This window comes from Sylvia atricapilla, chromosome 24 (assembly GCF_009819655.1).
Source record: "Sylvia atricapilla isolate bSylAtr1 chromosome 24, bSylAtr1.pri, whole genome shotgun sequence".
NCBI lineage: Eukaryota > Metazoa > Chordata > Aves > Passeriformes > Sylviidae > Sylvia > Sylvia atricapilla.
Window position 1 is genome coordinate 1778285 of NC_089163.1, and position 21801 is coordinate 1800085.

At 48.4% G+C, this 21801-nt stretch overlaps 3 protein-coding genes across 6 annotated transcripts; 2 read left to right on the plus strand and 1 right to left on the minus strand.

Moving 5' to 3' along the window:
- Window positions 1-276: 276 nt before the first annotated feature.
- SYNC (syncoilin, intermediate filament protein) lies at window positions 277-5685 on the plus strand. Its single transcript, XM_066335379.1, has 4 exons — window positions 277-433; window positions 1709-3059; window positions 4276-4400; window positions 5427-5685. Exons 1-4 carry the CDS (start codon window positions 390-392, stop codon window positions 5488-5490), a joined length of 1584 nt encoding a protein of 527 aa, XP_066191476.1. The 5' UTR covers window positions 277-389; the 3' UTR covers window positions 5491-5685.
- A 1012-nt stretch (window positions 5686-6697) lies between these two features.
- Window positions 6698-14159, minus strand: RBBP4 (RB binding protein 4, chromatin remodeling factor). Of its 2 annotated transcripts, none has more exons than XM_066335381.1 (12): window positions 13980-14159; window positions 12791-12935; window positions 12403-12548; window positions 11261-11434; window positions 10522-10637; window positions 10226-10386; window positions 9983-10109; window positions 9803-9880; window positions 8697-8773; window positions 8529-8586; window positions 8322-8432; window positions 6698-7582 (listed from the first exon to the last, which is right to left on the minus strand). In XM_066335381.1, exons 1-12 carry the CDS (start codon window positions 13993-13995, stop codon window positions 7517-7519), a joined length of 1275 nt encoding a protein of 424 aa, XP_066191478.1. In that variant the 5' UTR covers window positions 13996-14159; the 3' UTR covers window positions 6698-7516. The 2 variants fall into 2 exon arrangements, with proteins under 2 accessions (XP_066191478.1, XP_066191477.1); XM_066335380.1 differs by having other exon boundaries at window positions 12791-12938.
- Window positions 14160-14281: 122 nt separating this feature from the next.
- ZBTB8OS (zinc finger and BTB domain containing 8 opposite strand) lies at window positions 14282-20507 on the plus strand. 3 transcript variants are annotated; one of them, XM_066335004.1, is made up of 8 exons: window positions 14282-14535; window positions 15686-15868; window positions 17100-17124; window positions 17721-17842; window positions 18028-18110; window positions 18370-18422; window positions 18610-18646; window positions 19302-20507. In XM_066335004.1, the coding sequence occupies exons 2-8, from the start codon at window positions 15781-15783 to the stop codon at window positions 19386-19388; spliced, it is 495 nt and encodes a 164-aa protein (XP_066191101.1). In that variant the 5' UTR covers window positions 14282-14535; window positions 15686-15780; the 3' UTR covers window positions 19389-20507. The 3 variants fall into 3 exon arrangements, with proteins under 3 accessions (XP_066191101.1, XP_066191100.1, XP_066191102.1); XM_066335003.1 differs by having other exon boundaries at window positions 14282-14485; XM_066335005.1 differs by lacking the exon at window positions 14282-14535 and having other exon boundaries at window positions 15812-15868; window positions 17692-17842.
- Window positions 20508-21801: the final 1294 nt, after the last annotated feature.

Below are 21801 nucleotides of genomic sequence, written 5' to 3' on the forward strand. Positions count from 1 at the left end.
ATTATCCCCATCTCAGAACCCCGGCGGGATGGGGACCTGTGGATCCGGGGAAGGAGCCTCCAGCGGCACGGGAAAGGATGAAAAACCCAAACTAAACCGCCCATAAATCAGGGCTGGGAAGGGAAGAGCCGGGGGGCGCCATGGGGGCTGCTCCCCAAGGGATGCGCCTGGCTGCAGCCCGTCCCTGCGGCTGCCTCTGCCAGGGATGCAGAGAGCCGGGCCTTCCCCGCCCTCCTCCTCCTCCTCCTCCTCCTCCTCCTCCCCGGGGCGGAGGAAGGCAGAGCCCGCAGCTGGCACTGCAGGCGGTGGCCGGGGGGAAGCGGCTGCTCCGAGGAGTCTGATTTCCAGCCCTGTTTATTAATAACCCCTCTCCGCCCCATGCTAAGCCCATGTGCAGCGCACAGCCGGCGGCGCTGGGCTCCAGGGGAGGAAGGTAAGAGCCCAGCAGGGCAAAAAGGGGCCGGGGTCCTCCAGGGGGGTCCCATGGGGGCTGGATCCTCGGTGAGCTGGGACTGGCCAGAGAGCAGGGATGGGGTTGGGAAGATGTGAGGTTCAGCATTCCTGGACCCTCAGGAACCATCAGATAGGGGGAGAATGTCCCTGTGGGGCACGCAGGGGTTTGGGGGGCCTGGGATGAGGGGTGGGAGGTGGGAGAGACTCCCCCAGCCCCGCTGGCGAGGCGACACGGAGCCCTCCCCTCCCGTGCTGCCAATGCCAGGCGGATGGCAGAACTTTGAAAAACAAGCGCTGGCAAGAGGGGAGGGCAAAGAAAAAAAGGGGGCAGAGGAGCCTTTTCCCCACCTTTCCAGGGGCTGCCCCTTCTCCAGCCGCCCGCCGTGGAGTCCGAGGCTGCGATGTGTCAGCAGTGCCGAAAACTGCCTTATTAGGAGAGAAAGTAATCGGTGAAAATCAGTTCTTTGCTGAAAGCCGTTGCTCCGAGCCGAGGGCTCTGAGTGCCAGCCTGCGCTCATTCCTTCGGGAATGACTAGACATGAGCTCAGCAGCGTGGCCGAGAGGTGAGAGCATCCTCCCACCGATCCCACCGCGCTCCTGGCAGCAGCGGGAGAAGCCCCGGCTCGTCCCCGAGCGTTCTTGTCTCCATCCTAACCTCCCCCCCAAAAAAAAGCAGCTGGGAGAAGGCAAAAGCCGGGGTTTGGTGGTGGCAGCCGCAGGTGCCGTGTCTAGGGGACAATGAGGGATCGGATGACTCTGCAAAGCGCCGGGCTCCTGCTGCAGACGGCTCGGCTCGCCCGGGGCTCTGCGTGTGGCGTTCGCTCCATCTCAGTCATCCCGGAGGCTGCCTGCGCTTTCCAGCGGCGCATTCCCTTGCCGTGAGGTTATGCCACACCGCTAAAATCCCCGCGGGTTTTCCAGGGAGTGCTCACACCACGCGGGTCAGGTCGGTGCCCCCGGGGAGGTTGGACCTGGCAGGTTGGCACCGGAGCAGCTCTTGGGTTTGGGGTCTGGGTTTGTATCCTTCATTCCTCCTCCCTGGTGGTCACACGCTTTAATGGGGTTTTAATAAGGTTTTCTTTCCTTATTTTGGACAGTCTGGGCCCAAGTTGTCAGCAGAGCGTTGAGCCCTGTGGGTGACACAGGGATGGTCACAGTGGGACCCTCCCTGGCTCTGGGGGTCCCACCAGGTGGGGAGGAAAGGCTGAGACCTGCCCCACTCATTGCTCTGCTTCACATCCCCTCTCCTTCCCAGGGACCTGATGGCACAGCCCGAGCCCCCTCCAGAGCTGCAGCTGGATGAAGCCAGAGGATCCCCAGCCCCACAGGGAGCAGCTGAAGGAGCTGCTCCACACCCAGAATGTCCCCACACCCCTCTGGAGGCAGCAGGAAATGGATCCAAACCCCTGCACAGGGGCAGCCCAGACTCCAGCCAGGATCCCTCCTTGGAGAAAAACACAGCAGGGACTCAGCTGCATGAGGGTGCAGGCAGGGCTGGGATCCCTCTGGGTGTGGACGTGGCAGGAATCCCGCTGGACGTGGATGCAGATGGGACAGGAATCCCACTGGACATGGATGCAGATGGAGTAGAGATCCCACTGGACGTGGATGAAGGTGGGACAGGGATCCCAGCGGATGTGGATGCGGCAGGAGTCCCACTGGACGTGGATGAAGGTGGGACAGGAATCCCACTGGATGATGAAGCGGATGGAATAGAGATCCCACTGGATGTGGATGAAGGGGGGACAGGGATCCCACTGGCCATGGACACAGACAGGGCAGCGATCCCGGACAATGCAGCCGGGGCAGGGATCCCGCTGGACATGGACACAGAGGGAGCAGGCAACCCTCTGGACGCTGACACCACAGAGCACCAGTGCCTGACCCTGGAAGAGCTGGGGAACTATTTCCAGGAGTGCATCGAGATCGTGGAGCAGCTGGAGAAGGAGAGGGACAGCCTGATCGCCGAGCTGGCCCAGCTGCGGGAGCCGGCGCTGCAGGAGATCCGCCATGCCCACGAGGAGATCCAGGCCGCCTGCAGGCTGCTGGCCAAGGTGGAGCTGGAAAGGGACAACCTGCGGGACGAGATCCGGCAGATCAAGCAGAAACTCTTCAAGGTGACCAAGGAATGCGTGGCCTGCCAGTACCAGCTGGAGAGCCGCCGGCACGACCTCTCCCAGCACGCCGCCTACCAGGGCGAGCTGGAGAGCCAAGCCGGGCAGCTCTCGGGGGAGCTGTCCCAGCTGAAGGAGACCTGCGAGAAGGAGAAGGAAGCCTTGAGGCAGCGCCTGGAGGCTCCGCCCTGCCGCCAGGACAACCTGTACCTGCAGGAGAGCCGCCGGCTCTCCGTGGAGTTCGAGAGTTTCGTGGCCGAGAGCCGGCGCGGGCTGGAGGAGCACTATGAGCCCCAGCTGCTGCGGCTGCTGGAGAGGAGAGAGGCCGGGGCCAAGGCTCTGCAGGAGATGCAGGGAGAGATCCAGGGCATGAAGGAAGCCCTGAGGCCCTTGCAGGGCGAGGTCAGCCGGCTGAGGCTGCAGAACCGCAGCCTGGAGGAACAGATCGTCCTGGTCAAGCAGAAAAGGGATGAGGAGGTCGGGCAGTACCGGGTAGGTGCCCCCAAAGGGCACCACTCTGCCCTCTTTTGAGAGTGGGAGTCGTGTTCTGCGTCCAGGGGGATGGGGATGCTGCAGGGTTTGCTTGTAGGGCCCAGGGAAGGAGCAGGGTGGGTGAGGATGTGGAATATCTGCTGCTGGTTGGAAGCAAAATTATCCCACACCCTGGAATGGGCCAGGTGAGACAGCAGCCCCTGGGCATAGGGCAAACCCAGAGAGGTGGTGGGAAAGCTGAGGGCTTCACCCAGCTTAGAAAATAAGGTTCTTCTGAATATATTCATTTGGGTTTGTCCCCTCAGAAGTGGCTCCAGGGAGGAGGTGGAAGGGATGGGGGATTTCCTCCTTCCCGGAGCTCAGTGATGCTGCTGATCACAGGCACCATCCACCCACAGCTCCTCCGAGCACTGGACTGAGCCAAGAGGCTTGGAAAAGCCAGTTTTAAATACAGGTGGCTTTTCTTTCAAATCCTTCTCCTGCTGGGGCAGGTTCTGCCCTTGCTGCAGCCAGGAAGGGTCTCACCCGTGTGCCCACAGCCCCGGGGCCAGGCTGCCTCTTGGGAGGGTTATTTCTGGCTGGGCCAGCATCCCCTCGGCCTGAGGGACAAGGCAATTCAATATCTCCAAGAGCACATTTGGCAAAGAGGCTCCACAATTAATCTCCTCCCTTTCAACACTCTCTGTTCTCGGCTCGCAATCGCTGCCTCCTCCCAGCGGTTTCTGGAAGTTGCCATTCCCCTTCCATCACGGGCTCCTCCCTGTTGGGATGGGGATCAGAAGCACCAGCACCCATGCCATGGCTTGTCCTGGGTTTTCAGGGTCTCTTGGACCCCTGGTGTGCCTCCACGTTTCCCTTTTCCCAAATTCCTTATTTATCTCCCTCCGACTCACGGGTTTCTACAGCTCTGGCAGCTTCTCAAAACACACACGAAGTTGTTTAGGGGACAAAACCAAGCAGCCAGCAGAAGCCTAAGGACAAAAGGCAGCCCCAGCCTTGCCCAAATTCCCACCTTTGTATTAAAACCAAGATTTTTTTTGTTGTGGTTGTTGTTTTTTTTGGTGGGTTTTTTAGAGGTTTTTAAAGAGAGTGGCTGGGCAGGGGCAGCCTGGCTGTGCTTGTCCCGACCACCACCATCCACAGGGAAATCCCTGAGGAGAGTGAGGGAATCCTGCTGATCCTGCCTCAGCTGACCCACTCATTTTTGTCCCTGCAGGAGCAGGTGGAGGAGCTGGAGGACAGGCTGAAGGAGCTCAAGAACGGGGTCCAGCTCCAGCAGCGCAAGAACCAGGAGCTGGAGGAGCTCAGGACCAGCCTCCACCGGGAGCTCTCCATCTACAAGTGGGTTTGGGTCTCATCCCTGCGGGGCAGAGGGGCTGGGAAGAGGAAAAGGATGGTGGGGAAGAGCCCACGGTGGGGTCACACAGCTCGGGGACAGCCCTGGCTTTTCCTCCTGCTCCCCAGCAGGGCAGCACAGCAGGAATTGCAGCTCCTTTGCCCAACAGCCAAGAGGGATTTGCTGGGAACTCCTGCAGCGGCTTCCCAAAAAGAGGTGTGGTGATTTAAGTGGTGGTTTCCTTAGGAATATGTGGAAAGGAGCCGAGGTTTGGCTTTGGGAAGCCGTGCTGGGGATGCTAAGAACTGTCCTCTCCTGATTTCACTCAGCTTTTCATTGCACGTGAATTTCCAAAGCTCCAGAAAGCATCCATGAGTTTGTGGATTGTTTTACTCACCCAACGTGGAGCTGTTTTGTTATTCCAGCCTCAGCTGGACACTCTTAACCATTTTCTGCAGCCTCACAGCTCCTTTTTCCCCTTCTCCACCCAAACCTCCTCATTCAAACACATTTCCTACCTCAAAGCCTTTTTTTATCCAAGCACAGGGACGAGCTCCCTCAGCCTGTGCTGTCACCAGCCATTCCCAAGGGGACAAACTGCATTTAGGATTCAGCCCAGATCCCAACACCACCCTGGGGTTCTCCTAAACCACAGCCCCAACATTTAACCCCAAATACAGCACTGGAGTCTCTTAACTCCTGGAATCTACAAACTCCCATCCCTGGGGGCGACACCTTTAAATGAGTTTTCACATTTGCTCCGGGGAGCTCAGAGTTAAGTGCAGCTCTGAGCTGCCTTTTCCAGCAGCTCCCACCAAAAACGACATTCCCTTCTGTTCAACCCTGTTTGCCAAAGGCTCTGGAAGGGCTGGGCCCACACACTCAGCACACCACACTGAGCCTCTTGAAGTGTTTCCCTACTCCTTTTTCTTCCATTCTACAAAAAGAACTTTTTTCCCTTCTCTTTTCTCCAGCCAAAAGCCTTGATGTAAATGTTCCATAACCTGAATTTCTCTTTTCTCCCCTCACAGGAGCTGCTTAGAAATCTACGGCCACCTCTGCAAATCGGAGGAAAAAGCAGAGCAGGACTGTTAGAACCACAGAATTTTCCTCTTTGTAGCAAAAACCAGTGGACAGAGGACACAAGGGATGTCTCCTCATGCTGCTTTATCCTGTCTGATGGGCAGCAGCTGCCTGGAGCTGGGAATAACCAATCCTTTTCCCTGGGTATGTCCCCAGGTGCTGCTGCTGCTCTTGTAGTAAAAAAAAACCAAAAAACAAAAAACAAAAAAACTGCTTTTCCCCAGAGGAGCAGAGCAAATCACCTTTGTACTGAACAATGGATATGGTTGAGGAATAACCGATTGATATTTTGCTGTGTTTGGGAAAAATGGTGTCTTGTTCCAGATTGTTTTAGCCTGCACAGAAAGTTCTGGAAGCTGTTGTTGTTGGGGGGGGGAGTTGACTTTGAAGTTTACATGCAAGAGAAGCTTTCTCCTTTGAAGAGGATTTTCTTTTGTATTTCAAGAGTTTCTGCTGTACTGGGACATGCTCCACAGAAAGGAGGTGGTGGGGAAGAGGTTTCCACTTTATATCGAGTCTCACACTGAAAATAAAAGGTCAGAGTTTAAGGAGCCTTTTCACTCTCAGGGCTGTGTCTCAAAAGCCCAAATTCGTCTGCCAAAGCGAGGTGTTTGTAACAAAAAAACAATTGTGGCAAGGGCTAAAGGCAGAGTTAAAATGCAGACAGCAGCAGGGCTGGAGGGGAAGAACAATTCACTGATTTGGTGGCTGCTTGGGGGTTCAAATGTTTATTTGATTTATATTTAATTTATTTCACAAAGCAGAAGAAACGAGAGGGGGAGAAATACCCAATTTCACATCTTAAAAATTAAAATAATATATATCTCTACCAGCACCTCATGGACACACAGAGGTAGAGACCACACTCAGCTCCCTGAAGACATCCTCAATAAATCAGTAAAAGCAGAAACAAGCACAAAACTCCCCCAAACTCGGCAGCGTTTACGTAGAAAAACTTTATTCCAACTGAAGAACTTACACTCAATTAGTCATGAGGAGATGGAGAGTAACAGGCTGCTGGTGGCACTGGACACCCGAGTGGAAGACAGGCAGGACCTTGTGGTCAAGGACTAAACTCCTAAAAAAAACGTAATCCCATCCACGTTTTCATTTGTTTTCCACCAGCTGCCAAGGCTGTTGAGGGCACTGGGGTCATCCGTTGGTACAAACAAACACCTTTTTGAACAACTTGAGGGCTCCCTCAAGTTTTGTTTTAAAAAAAAAAAAACCATTTCACAGAAAGGAAAGAAACGTTATGTGAAAACACAGCTCAAGAAACACACAATAGAGCAAAAAACATGAGAGGTGAAGGAGGCTCTTGCAGGAATAGCTAACAAATCCAAACTGCTGGTGCCCAGCAGGAGGGAGGAAAGGGAAAAGGAAGGAAGGAATGAAAAACCCAGAACTGCCAGGAGAGAAAAAAAAACCCAACACAAAAAAAAAAAAAAAAAAAAAAAAAAAAAGAGAAATTTCAGTTCAAGTCAGAACTTGCAAGTCTTATATCTGCAAAAGCAGAAAAAAAAAAGCCACAAGGTACAGATAACTAAAGGAATTCCAAGGCTTCTGAGCTGGACTGAGGAGGACGAGACCTTCCACACCATTTCTGAGCTGTCAGGGGATTAACACTTGGATCATCTCTGTTGGCTCAAGCCCACTCGGGCAGCTCTGCCAATTTAACTTTTGTTTAAATTAGGCAAAAGCCTGTGGCTGGAGCAAGCAAAAGAGAGGAAAAAAAAACCACCTAATCCCAAGCTTGCTGTGTGTGATGAAGGCTGTTTAAAAAGACCAATAAAGGAGGCTCCTGTAGGAATTCTGCCAAGGAACCACAGCAGGGACCTGGCTGAGGAGAGGGGGCTGAGCCCTTTTTGTTTTTGGGGTGGTGAGTTCTCAGTGTGTGGGTGGAAAAGCCTGATGGGATCTACAGGAGGATGGCTGAAGACAAAGTCTACGTGTGTGTGTCTCAAAACCAGTGTTAAGTCAATATCAGGGCTGAGAGGGAAGAGAAGGAGAAAGACTAAAAACAGGGAGAAGTTGTCATCTAGGATCCTTGACCTTCAGGATCCACGCTTCCTTCGGGATCTTCATCGTTGTAGATGTTCTCTGCCTGCAAGACAGGGATGGGGACACTGAGGGAGCATTTCCCACCTCTCTGGACAGGATTTCACCCCCACAAAGCTCTGCTCGTTTTTTATTTGCAGATATGGATCACCCTGATCCCATTTATATTAGCAACACAATCTTATCTGTAAATCCAGGTGGCAAAAAATGTCCTCTAAAAAGGAGAGTTCACTGCAAGACTGAAAAAAAAGTGTTTCAGGTATTCATTTTGTAGACCCTCTACTCAGCAGCACTTTTTAAAGGAACTACACAAAAAGCTGCCAAGAACAAAATTTAGAGATGAACAAACAAACAAAAAAATTAGGAAAATGGTCTTGTTGAAGGTTGTTTTCCAAAACCTTCAACAGCTGGGAATGTAGGGGTCAGCAAACTGTTCCTGTTCCCTTTTCATCTTTGGAGAATGAAATCTCAAATATTCTTTAAGACAATAATAGAGAAACCTCAATTTTATCCTTGGTGCTCAAACACAGAAGGGAAAAATTTCCTTCTGCACCAGCACTTCCATGTTTTGGGTTGTTTTTTTTTTTTTTTTGTTAATACAAAACATCTCCTGAGCATTTGGGAAACAATTGCTCTGGCCAAAGCTAAAGGGGATTTCACTGCCCCTCTGAGATTTCAGCAGTGCTACAAACTGGGTAATTCTGAGGGCTGTAAATAAAAGCAGGAATGCTGAAATCCAGGAATTTCAACACCATCACCCACCTGCACCTCCTCAGACAACTCACCATTTGCCAGACTTGCATGATATTATCTTCTGATACAGAACAAATGACCCAGGGCTCATTGGGATTCCAGGAGAAATCCGAGATCTTTGCAGTGTGACCACCATGGATAAACTGGGATTGGGCAGAACAAAAAGGGAAATAGTTTGAAATTTGCACTGCAGGGGGAGTAATAGGTGAAAAGTAATTAATGAGAGTGAAAAGACTCACCAACAGCTCTGGGGGACCATCCTCAGCATCTTCAGGGGATTGCTCCTCTCCAATTTTACTGAAAAAAAAAAAAGGGAAAAAGGATAAAAAAATGGTTGGTTTGGATTTTTTTTTTTTTTGAGGTGTGATGAAATGAATCAGTAATATTTGAAGGAATTTGGGATTTACCTCAAGTCCCAAACATTTAGCCTGCGGTCTGTGCCACTGGAGGCCAGGATGGTTTCATTATGGGGAGACCACTGAACCTGCAGAGATAAATTTAAAAGCAGTTTTTGAGGAGCTGTGACATCCCCAAGGCTTCACTTTGTGCCCTGAAAAGCTCTACAAGAACTCAAACTGACAACAAGGCAAATACCTGTAAATAACATTTATCACAGGAAAGACTGGGAATGTTCACACACACACAATAAAAAGTGACATTTCACCAAAAAGGTGCCACCTGGAACTTTCCCTCCAACAAAACCCCACGTGTTTGTAAGTGCAAACAGCTCCCAAGGGTATTGGCTGCTCCTTATCTTAATAAGGGTTGCACAAACAGAACTCACAGATTCCTTCAGCAGTAGGCACAGCTCTCACATGAAAAGAAATCACTGTAATTAAGCTTAACTGCCCAAAAGCTCACATTTACTGCTCCTGCTGGAGATAAAGCTCTCCAGAACACAGCACTTATAATAGGATCACAGGATTAGGAAGGAACACAGAATTCTGCACACTAAGGTGGTATTTTAGGATTCTGTAATTTTATTTAGACATAACACAGTCTGAACTGATAATCCCTCCGTCAAAAAAAAATACTCTCTACATATTTTTCCTCTGATTAAGGCACGAGTTGGAGATGGAAATATTTAATCTGCTAAGCAGGTGCTGCCCATGATGTGAACATTCTCTATTTACAGCAGCAAAATCAGCAATTATCTTTTGTCAGGGAGTGTTAAAGCTTCCTGCAGGACCAGGCTGAGGAGATGGAAACACTGCAACCATTTCCCTGAGCCTCCTGCTTCAATCTGCTGCCATGAATAATTTAATGGACTCTGCACTGCTACCATTTCATCCTTCTGCTGTGGTTAAAGCTCCACAGCATTTCCCTGATCCTTTTCTGGACTCTCTTTCTGTACTGGAGCTCTGCAGCTCCACAACAACACCCAGAGAAGTATAAGCAGATAAAAGAATAAAATATGAATCTAAGTGCAAAAATATTGTGGAAAAAACTACTTTTCTATTCCAGATTGCTGAGCAGAACTAAGTCTGTGAGGATAAAAGATCTTTTTTTATACCTGAAATATTTCATCTTTATGTGATTCAAAGGAGTGCAGCTTCAGCTTTAGATTCCTCAAGTCCCATAGAGCAACAGTCTAGGAGAAAAAAAAAATACAGAAATGTTTTGTTGAAGTTACCAACATGTACATCCAGCCCAGAAAGTGAGCAAGGCCCTTCCAAGATGCAGACAGAAATACCTTATCAGCTGATCCTGTGGCCAGGATGAACTCACTGTAGGGGTTGAAGGAGAGGCAGTTCACCTCAGCTGTGTGAGCATCCACGGAATGACTGGGTTTGGAAGTGTTGTTTGACCTGGTGTCCCAGCTGGGAAAGGAAAAACACGGGATTAACAAAGGTTTGTATCCCATTTCACTGAGATTGTGGAGATGAGAAAACACTGAGGGGCACAAACGATCCGTGAAGGGAAATCCCTCACTTACATCATGAGCTTCTGATCATCAGCAACAGATCCAAAGAGGGATTCATGGAGCAGGTGCCAGGACACATCCTCCACCACGGCTGTGTGTCCCGTGAAGATGGTCTTGGCATCCACCACTTTGCCTTCTTTGGGAACAGCGCTGATATCCCACAAGCAAATGGTCTTTACAACACCAAAACAAAGTCAAAAAATTACACCTTTACACTTCCCCTCCTCTCCCTCAAAGCCAGGAGGTTTTTGCCTTTCCCAAGGCACAGCCAAGTGCAGGTTTAGCCCAGCTGTGCCCCAAGCACTCACATGGTCATCAGAAGCACTGAGCAAGTGCCCGCTGAGGTTGGGGTTCCAGGAGAGCCCATATCCCTCCTTCTGGTGCCCACGGAGACGCAGGTCCGGGTTGCACTCCCCAGAAGGATCTGGAACAAGGCAGGGTAAGGATTCCAGTGGCTGGAATGGTTCCCAGCACATCCTGGAATAGCTGGCATTAAGTTTATTTAACTTTATTTATTTGCCACCTCCACGCTTTGGCTTGAGTTGCAGCTGGAGGGAGGAACAGCAGCTCAGCTCTTGCTGCTTAAAAAACTCCTCCTGAACATCCAGAAATGGTTGAGATGGTTTTCTTCCTCTCATCAACTCCCAACTGCGCTTTTGAAGTGAGGAAAGGGCTTCTGGTCCTCCTCACAAATGGCAAAATGAGTTACTTTAAACTGTCTTGAGGAGTTCATAGGTAAATGACTGTTAATATATTCACAGGGTATCAGGGGAATAGCTCTGCTACCCACCAAATCAACCCTAGTTTCCAAAAAATCCACCTTCTACCACCTCAAAACCTCACAGTGAGGTGACAAAAGAAACACTGGAACTGCAGGAAAACGTTTCCTTCCCTAAAGAATTCATTTGTTTAAACTTCATACAAAACAGCCTCTTGAAAAAAACACCCACAGGGCCTTAAAATCCCAAATAAGGAGCAAACCACACCATTTCTTAACCTCATTTTTCACCCTTGGGGGATGAACTGGCTGCTCCCTGAAGCACAGACCTGGTTTGGAGGGGTGTTTGGTGTAATCAAAGACCAGCACATCACTGGAGGGAGTCTTGGTGGCAATGATGCAGGGGTTCTGGGGCATGTAACGGGCTCTGTTCACCTCTCCCTCGTGGTTTATCTTGATCTCAATTTCAATTTTTCCACTTACTGAGCCAAAGCCTCCAAACTCTAGGAATAAGAGAGTTGTGAATAAGAAGATAGATTCAGAACAAGGCATAAAAAGTTGATTCAAGCTTTGCTCCCGAGCTCTCAGAACAGGCAAAGTTGTGGTAAAAAAAAACAAATTGCAATTTTAGGATTGTGATACAGCTTGTTAAAGCTCCCTTATCTTTATAAAGTAACTTAATAATTCATAAAACAGCAAAATTTGGGCAAAAAGAATGAGTTTTGGATTCTTTCAAAGTTAATTTAGAATATTTTTCAGAAATACTAAAATAGAACAGACACAAGTATTTATTAGACAACTCCGTGTTCATAAACAACTTGAAGAAGCCCAAAGATCAAAATACTCATTGCACAATCCAAACTTCCTGTAAAATGAAGAGCAAACATTGGCTCATCAAGGACTTTCACCAGGTGGAAAGATTGATTCAGCCAAGCAAACAGGAGAAATGTCTAACTTGAAACAGCCACGAAGGTTACCAAGCATCAAATTCTAGTCTGACACATGGAATAAAACCCAATTTCACCCCAATCAGGCAGAACTCACAAATGAAGAATGTTTGAAATGTCACACTCTGAAATAAAACACTCTCTTTTACACTTGTGTAAGAATTTTTTGCATGACTTTACCAACATGTAATAAAAATACCAATTAAAAGCACTGCTGGGAATCCTCTGGGATTCAAGGTCAGTTCCTGAGAAATAGGGAAGGGTTTTCCCCCACACAAATATTGTAATTACAATTAACAAATATTTTAATTAACAATTAACCTCCACCTTCTGTTACCATCATTAGATTATTAAGACATTCAAGAAACAGAGTATTTGTCCATTAAGGAGGCACCACTTAGAAATAAATTATTTCAGAAGTAAAAACTCAACTTTGCTGCCTGAATTTTAGGGAAAACCAAATTTTCTATTGACAAAGGAAGGGGGAAAAAAAAAGGTTAAAATCCTCCTTTTTGGGTTCTCACCTCCTTTCTCACTGTCATAGTGGGAAGCATCAAACTGGGCATCATCATTGGGCAGCTGCACACTGGCAATCACCAGGTGGTTTTGTTCATCTGAGGTGTGGGTGCCCAGCACCAACCTGTGGATGCTGAAATCTTTGCCTTCAGGTCTGCAGGGGAAGAGAACCAAAACACGGATCACAAAATCTCTTCCCTGTCAGGATGGGGAGGTTCTGGAAGTGTCTCAGGCTGGACAGGGATTGGGATAATGGAAGGTGTCCCTGTATTAGATTTCAGGTCTTTTCCTGCCCAAAGCAGCTTGGGATTCTGTGATTTCAACCTTAAACGCTCAGCATAATCCTGGATTTGCTGTTTATTTTGCTTTACAAAGAGAGCAGGAGGGTCCCTTTACCTTGTGACATCAGGAAGCCACTGAGCAGTCAAGCTGGGCCACTCCAGGGCATGGGTCATCACCAGATCATACAGGAAAGGGGTGTTCTTTTTCCATATTTTATACTCTTCGTTGATCACACGCTCTTCCACCGCATCATCAAAGGCTGCTGAAGTGTTTTTTTTTTTTAAGAAATACATACAATTAATTATTTTTAAATGTATTTACAGACACACAGCGCTGTGGGCAGGGAATGGATTAGAGCCAAGCATATCAATCACACCCTGGTTTGCTATTTGCTCTATTGGAGTAGTTATTAAATGGTTAAAAATCCCCTGTTGCACATGTTAATCCTTTTCTCTAGATATTTGGTTGGAAATTAATATTAACTATGTCAAATTTCATCCCTGGAAGTGTCCCAGGGCGGGCTGGACAGGGCTTGGAGCAACCTGGGATACTGGAAGGTGTTCCCTGACCATGGCAGGGGTGGAATGGGATGAGTTTAAGGTTCTTTCCAGCCCAATCCATTCTGAGATGATTTGACAATGATGTTGTTAGAGCAGCACAATAAAATTCCGAGACACAGTGCACAGGGAGGCAGAACCCAGACTTGTAACCATGTTTAAACACAGAAGATCCAGCAACTGCCGTTTAACAGACCGGTCTGGGCGCAGCCTTGAACTACTTGTTCCCAGAATCCAGTTTTCCAAGGCTCCTTATGCTGCCCTGTCACTCTCCAACACTTTCTCGGCCCATCTGTCACCGGTGGAGAGGAAAAGGCGACGGGCAGACCTGGGGGAGCTCACCCGGAGCAAGGGGACACCCCCACGGCAAGGGGACACCTCCAAAGAACCGGAGCTCACCCAAGAACGGGAGCTCACCCATGAAATGGAGGCCCCCTCAGCGAACCGGGGGCACCCTGGGCGGTAACACCTCTTTGTCCGCCCGCTCCCCTCTCGCGGCCCTCCCGGCCTCACAAACCCCGTGCCAGGGCCACAGCAGCGGGCAGCGGGCCCCGGCCCAGGCCGCTCTCCCCGGTTGATACCGCGGGCACCGGGAGGCAGCGGCGGCCATGAGCGGGGCGGCCTCAGGCCCCGCCCCCGCGCGCCCCCTGGCGGCACCGCCCCGCTCCCCTCACGCCGTAACGGCAGAGGGGGGGGGCACCCCGCGCCTCACGGCGAAGGCCGCGCCGCCCATACGGAGCCTTTACCTTCCTTGTCCGCCATGGCGAGGCGGGGGGAGCGCGGCGGCCGCGGGGAGCGAGGCGGGGCGGGCTGAGCGAGGCGGGCGGGCGGTTCCTGCGCTCGCTGCTCCGACCCCTCCGGCCGCGGCTCCCGTCTATTGTTTCCTGCCCCCGCTGCGTGCGGCTCCCGGCGCCGCGCACCCCTTCGCGCGCCAACGCCGCCCAATCAGCGCCCGCCGCCGGGAGGAATCGACCAATCGGCGGAGAGCAAGGGGGCGGGCACGGGAGCGCGCGCGGTGGTCACGTGGGTGGGTTCCCCCCGCCAGAGCCGCCATTTTCCGGAGCGCCCCCAACGCGCTCTTAAAGGGGCCGCGCCCCGCGCTGAGGCGCGCCGCCGTCGGGGTCCGCTCCCGCTTCCCGGTCCTGCTCCCGGTCCCTCTCCCGGTCCCTGATTTGGAAGAACCGGTGGTTGCGGCTCCTCCGGTCACCGCAGACGTGGGCAGAGCGTATCGGGGCGGGACGGGACCGGACCGGTGCGTGTGTGGGCCGAGGTGTCCTCCCAGGGCCGCCCTGACGCTATCCGGTATTCTCGGCGTGTTATTAATTCTCTGTAATCACGAATATATTCCCTTTTTCCACAATTCAGTGCTGCGGTGAGTTTTAGAGGCCTAATATTTGCTGGTTCTGGTCTGCTGCTGAGGGGTAACCTGGGACCTGAGTGTCCACAGCTGAGGCTTAACAGGTTTAAAATAAAAGTATCAAATCAATATCTGGGTTTATTCCTCAAGAGATGCCCCGATTTCTCAATTTCAAATTTCCCTTTCATTACACCCAGATATTTACCTGAAATTAGAAATTGGAAATCCTATGTCTTGTTCCTGAGCCTTAGAGTAAGAAGCAACTCCTGTGTAAAAGTTAAGGGATATTTGTAAATTATTTGCATTGTCTGGGGAAATGTTTGGGTTCAGCTGTGGACAAATCTCATAATGCACGAAAATATTAAGGAATGGTTATGATGTCTGGAAATCTGGAGAGGAAAATTAATTAGCCTGAAGTTAATTGGGTTCTTCAGTTTGTGTCTGTTGGATTTACAAATGAACAGGAAAACAGCAACTTACGAGATCGGTGTGAGAATCTGACTTTTAAACGGGGGAGTTGATACAGTTCTTTAGGGATTTCTTTTTTGTTTTACTTGAAAAAAGTCAGCCAGAAAAGGAGCACAGCAAATCCCTTGCACACAGGTGACAGCTGGATTTGACACACAAGTGCTTTGAGGTCTGCAGGTTTAAATGTAATCCTCGTCCTAAGAGAACACAACTTTTATTCCTGGAGAAAAATCCTCTCTAAGGTGATATCAGGGGATTTGAGGGGCAGTGACACTTCAGGTGTGTGATGTATCCTCCAAAAAAAAAATTAGAAAATCCAAATTAACCTAAAGCATGGAAGTTTAATTCACTCTACAGCTGTTCCCATCAGAGTTGTGTTTGGTTATTTGTGAGTGAATGGAATGCTCAGTGTACACAAGGAAAAAGAAACACAATCCCTCCCAGAAAAGGCCCAAGTCCACAATTCCCATCAGGAATATTTCCCCTTGGCTCTGCTGGCTGAACAGACCATCACTTGGTGCTTGTGGGATTGAACTCCCAACTTCCTCACCTCCCACGTTTGACACAGAAACGACTGAGAGGACACGAATTTTTAGCACTGAGAGGGATCCTCCCTGTTCTCCGCAGGTTGAATCAGCTCCGTGGGGAAACCAGGAAGTGATTGAGGATTTCTGCACTGTCCCAGCAGCAGGAAGGGAGAGATTCCTGTGGAGCCCTCAGCGATGGCAGCAGAGGACAGGGATTACAACCTGACCGAGGAGCAGAAGGCTGTCAAAGCCAAGTACCCCCCTCTCTGCAAAAAATATGAATGTAAGTATTTTTTTTAATATATTTTTTTAAAATATTACCCTGGTGGTGGTGACAGTGCTGTTGTGAGGAAGAGAACAGGAAATACAGAAATGAGAAACTGATTTTCTGTCTTCATCGTTCTGAAAACAAAAAAAATCACGATGGAAATAAATTACTTAAATCTCACCCTGGAAATTTTTCCTCTTCTGAGCCATTCCTTAGCAGTTTTTCTACCTCTCGTGTAGGAAGAGGCATTCAAAAGTGTGCTGCTCTTGTGTGTGGTGTTTTCACTCGACTTAGAGATGATGATCTCTGCCTTTCCCCACCCCTGGAATGTCTCCTGAGAGGATGTGGGTGGCAGCCCAAGGGCCAGCTTAAGGCAGGGGCCATTCCCTGCCTGGTTTTGTGTCTCCAGTGTCTGTTACCTCTGTTAGAATTTATGTTTTTAGGCCGTGTTCAGATCTTTATTTGATAGAAGTGCAGAAATAGGGTGACACGTCACGACAGCCATGCACTTTCCAGAACTGGAGGTGGTTTTATCCCTCTTTTGCATCCAAAGGAATTTGTTTGCTTTAGAGACCGTTGTTGAGAACCCTTTAATAGTCTGTGATCTCTTTAAACAGCACCAGAACAATTTTTTCAGTTGAAGTGAGCGTTTATTTCACATCCCAACTTAGTTCTGCTGGAATTTTGCATCTCTTTCATTCCTCTGAATAAATATAAATGAGGTTCATGTACAACTGGATAGATGGGATGATAATCATGCTTCAGGAGTCAAGTTTGCCTTCTATTTTATATTCCATCTTATGTTTTAAATTCTTCTCTTTGCATAATGGCTGCTTTTGGGTGTGGACAGGTGGATTTCCTCACTGAGCTGGAAATCTTTGCAAAGCTCATCCTTTGCATGAATAATTTTCAGTCCTGCAGACTTCAGCACAAGCTCTTTACTCCTGGTGAAAGTTTCTTTTTATTGCAGTTAACTTGTGGAAGCCTGTTGGGTTTCAGCAGCCAAACCCTGCACTGACATAATCACATTAAACAGAAGATTATTTTTGGGGGGCAGAAATAATCCAAAATTCCACCTTATGCCAAGTTTTTCTAATACACTACAAAAAAAAGATCCATCGCATCTGCAGATGAATGCAAAAACATTTTGTTAGAAAACCAGATATTTATGTGATCTTTGGTTTAAATCCTCATGTTATAAATACTTTTTGGTGACATCATTCCTTTTCTTTTTGCTTCCCCTCAGATTTGGATCACACGGCGGACGTGCAGTAAGTGTGGGCAGCTGGGATTTCTCAGGGTGACAAACTGGTGATTTCTTACACTGCTTTAAGCCTGGGCTGACAGCCAAGGACAGTTTGCAGATGTAGCACCTTGTGGAGCTCTGAAATGTCACTCACTGAGTGCTTTGGTGGTCAGCTTTGTTCCTGCTTTTGGGACACCATAGAATTGTGTTTAGTTTCTTTTCTAGTGGTTCTGTGGTGCTTCTGACTAAGCCCCTGTGTTATTTGGAAATGTCTTTTGAAATTTCCTTTCAAAAAAATTTCCTCTTTTAAATCTCCCCCTTTTAAACAAAATTTCTTCTGTGTGGCTTACTTTTATAGACACCAATTAGCCACATTAGGAAAGAGCTTCTTACTGGCTGGTATAACATTTATTTCCATGTTCTGCCACGAAACTCTTCTGACAAACTTCTCCTTCTAGAAAAAACCAGGTGCTTTTTGCTCATTCACCTCCTCTGCCTAAATTCCCATCTTCTGATCGCTCACCTGCATGTGGCTGTTTCTTTCTGTTGTGATCCAGTGTTGTATTCCAGGGATTATTCCATGTGTTTTTAGGCTCCAGGGATTATTCCATGTGTTTTTAGGCTCCATGCCTGGGGAGACACGTTGGAAGAAGCCTTTGAGCAGTGTGCCATGGCCATGTTTGGCTACATGACAGACACAGGCACTGTGGAACCTGTGGATACAGTGGAGGTACAGGCAGAAGGTGAGGGCTGCATTTCTTCTGTGGAGAGTTATGAGAGGGAGAAAGGTACCAAAAATCTCAGTCTTTACACCTAGCCTAAGTGCAGTTCATTAAAATATAATTAAACATTATTTTTTAATCTTCTGTGCGTCTGAGATGCTCTTAAAAATGTTTTTGTTGAGATAATCTCTGTTTCTACCACGCAGGGCATGACCTGTTGTCTCTTCTCTTCCACTTCCTGGATGAATGGCTGTATAAATTCAGTGCTGATCAGTTTTTTATACCCAGGGTGAGTGTTCTGGTTTCTTCTTTTTCCATTTGTAGGGCAGAGCTGTTCCTTGATAATCCCAGCTCTGAATGCAGTGGTATTTTAGGAGAAAAAAGAACACAAAGTCTACAAGGCCAGGTTGGGCAGGGCTTGGGGCAATCTGGGCTGGTGGAAGGTGTCTGAACAGTGGAAAATAACTTTTGGAAGTGGGATTTATTGGGAATTTCTGCCTGAAGGTAGAAGGTGTGGCTGACAACATTTCTCCTCCCACTCTCTGCAGGAAGTGAAAGTGCTTCACATTGACCGAATGCAGTTCAAAATAAGATCCATTGGGTGAGCTTAAACCATTGTCTGAAAATGGGTTGTGGACTTTCCTTGCTTCTTTTGAGGATTTAAATGAGGATCTCACTGTTCTGTGCTCATCACTGAGACTAATTATAGCATTTGGTAAATATTACCAAAATTGCAACACCTCTCTTCTATTTTCTTTTTTTTTTTTTTTTTTTTTTTGCCTTTACAGGTGGGGAGAAGAATTCTCTTTAGACAAACACCCACAGGTAGGCAGTGGTTCCTCTTTTCCATTTTAGGAGGAGGAAGTGTGGTGTCCTTTAAATCAGACCTCTGAGTTCTGCAGGGATCCAAATATAAACGTGGCTGAAGTACCACTGAGCTCAAATCTCCCTTTCTGCTTGGTTTTGTGAAATGTGTCCCTGAAACTGTTGGCCTGAGCATGACATTTCCTCAGCAGTAGCAAAACTCAACAAAGTAGCTCAGTTGGCTTCCTTTTTGTGATGTTGACAGCACAGAAAGTCAATCTATATTCAGAATTTTCGGTTGACACTGTTGGTACAGATTTCTGTTTAGTCAGGTTTTGCTTTTTTCTCCTTTCCTTTTTGCCTAAAGAATTGTCAGAAGCAAAATCTGATGTCTTGATCTGTGTCATTTTTAGCTTAGCAAATGTTGATGGTCTGTCAGAGGTAAGAGGAGGAATTTGTGGTATTGGGAGGCAATAAAATAAGGAAAGAGTTCCCTTTTTACTATTTGGCCTGGCCATTAGTGTGGCAAATTCCTTATTCATCAGAACAAATATAGTGACAGCTTTTTTGGGGAAAAAAATGGATAGCATTTGAGGAAAGTGATGAGAACTGGGGGGTTCTGAACTGGTAAAAGGGATATAATTTAGAAAATCTATGGTTTGTGTCTCTTTTCTAGGGCACAGAGGTCAAAGCCATAACTTACTCAGCAATGCAGATCTGTGAAGATGAAAAGCCAGAAGTCTTTGTCATCATTGATATTTAAAGCAAGAAGGGTTGAGTGGAAATATCCATCTGATGAAAGCCCCCTTAAAACTGTAATCCCTGTGGGAAAAAAACTAAGGAATTGGTCAGTTAAAACTGGAAATTGAAGGGAGTAATTGCAGGGAGTGTCTGGCTGTTTTCACTGAGACAGAGAATAAGAAATAACTGAGTTTATGGGGGATGTGGAGAGGTTTGTACAGGTTGAAAGTCTCCCAGGAATGCTGGCAGTCAGCTTTTAAGGCTGGTACATGTGCTAGGGGCTGTATGAAACACAGAAATTGGAGCTGGGAACTAAAATACTCCCTTTTTTGCAGCGTGGCAGGAGATAATGTTCATCTAGATTGATTCCATTTGCATATTTCATGTTCTAATTCTGAGCTGACGTCCCTCCTCCATATTACATATCTCCAAAATAGCTGCAGTGGCTCAGATGTAATGTGGGAGAAAAATCTGAGTGTTTAAAATTAGACATAAAAAAAAATGATGCCAATTAAGCAAACAAACCACCACATCTTTCAGACTACTTAAAAAAGAAGTCGTGCCAGCAGGTGGTGCTGAGTTGCTGTAAATAAATTGCCACGTGAAATCCTAAAGCACGTGAATATTTACCTGGAATCCTCTTATCACCTGTGATAACTCTAAAAAGTTGGCAGCTTTGCTGCTCTGGTAGAAGGGAATGGAAAGGTCTCAGGTTCTCGCTGGGTTCACTCCCAACTGTATCATGTGAAAACTGAGTCTTTTTTTTAAAAAAGCATGTTTTGGATCAGCCTAATTGTCTTTTAAAAAGAACAATACAGACAATCTTTAAACGTCAAAAGGATTGTGGATTTGACTGAATCAAAATTAATCAAAAATAATCAAAAGTGTGAGGTTTTGGTTTTTTTTTAAATCACAGGATGGCAAATGTGCATTATCTGCTGTTTTAATTTAATTTAAATGTGAGGAGCATAGGCCTGGCCTGCTCTGTTACCGTAAATGCTCCAAGTGCCTCACTGTGATGTCTCATCAAGTCATCTTAAATAGTTCTGGTTTTATTTCCATGTTGTAAAGACTGAGGGATAAAACCCCTGTTATTATTTAAGCAAGCCTCAGTGCCAAAATAAAACTTGGACTGAAACAATTAATGGCTTTGTGAGTGATCTTGACAGGTCAATTTGGACACAAATGAATTACGCTTGTGCTTTGTTCCCCGCTAAGGTGAGCAGACTGGTCTTTTTATCCATAAGAATTGCAACGTGCCATTTTAATGGTACAAAATAAAGGTGATTTTGACAGGTTGGGGTTTCTTTGTCTCAGGCAGACCCCAAAGGCAGCGAGGGCAGAGCCGCCATTGCGGCCGCTCAGAGCCCGCGCTGCAACGTCATTGGCTGGCGGGATCACGTGACTGCCATCGGCCAATCAGGCGTCGAGTTGGGGTGGCTTCTGTTCTCCACAGCCTGAGGGGAGCTGGACACTGAGGGTCAGTGGCTGTGGGGAGATGGACACTGAGGAACTGAGCTGGGGGTCAGCAGCTGTGGGGAGATGGACACTGAGGGTCAGTGGGTGTGGGGAGATGGACACTGAGGGTCAGTGGCTGTGGGGGGAGATGGACACTGAGGGTCAGTGGCTGAGGGGAGATGGACACTGAGGGTCAGTGGCTGTGGGGAGATGGACACTGAGGGTCAGCGGCTGTGGGGAAATGGACACTGAGGGTCAGTGGCTGAGGGGAGATGGACACTGAGGGTCAGTGGCTGTGTGGAGAGATGGACACTGAGGGTCAGTGGGTGTGGGGAGATGGACACTGACTGAGGGACTGAGTTGGGGCTGAGGAGAGGTGGGCAAGGATGTGAGCTGGGGCTATGGGGAACTGGGTAAGAGGCTGAGGGGATGTGGGGAGGTGGGCTCTGGGGCTGAGGGGATGTGGGGAGGTGGGCTCTGGGGCTGAGGGGATGTGGGGAGGTGGGCTCTGGGGCTGAGGGGATGTGGGGAGGTGGGCTCTGGGGCTGAGGGGGTGTGGGGAGGTGGGCTCTGGGGCTGAGGGGATGTGGGGAGATGGGCTCTGGGGCTGAGGGGATGTGGGGAGATGGGCTCTGGGGCTGAGGGGATGTGGGGAGATGGGCTCTGGGGCTGAGGGGATGTGGGGAGGTGGGCTCTGGGGCTGAGGGCACTTTTGGGGAGTTGAGCAGCACGTGGGGGCTGTGAGGAGGTGTGTGTAGAAGCTGAGGGCAAGCCTTTCTTTAGCACAGCTCTCTAAAAGATGATAAAATAAATTTATGTGGTTAAATTTTAACTTTGCAGACAAATGCTGAGTTATCAGTCTCAGGCTATAGTAACACACTGAAGTGCTCTGCTTATTGAAACGCTGACAGGAGCTTGCTAGGAAAACATTTGGAATTAACTAAGTAAGTGTTACTCATCTATTTTTTTTTCCCAAT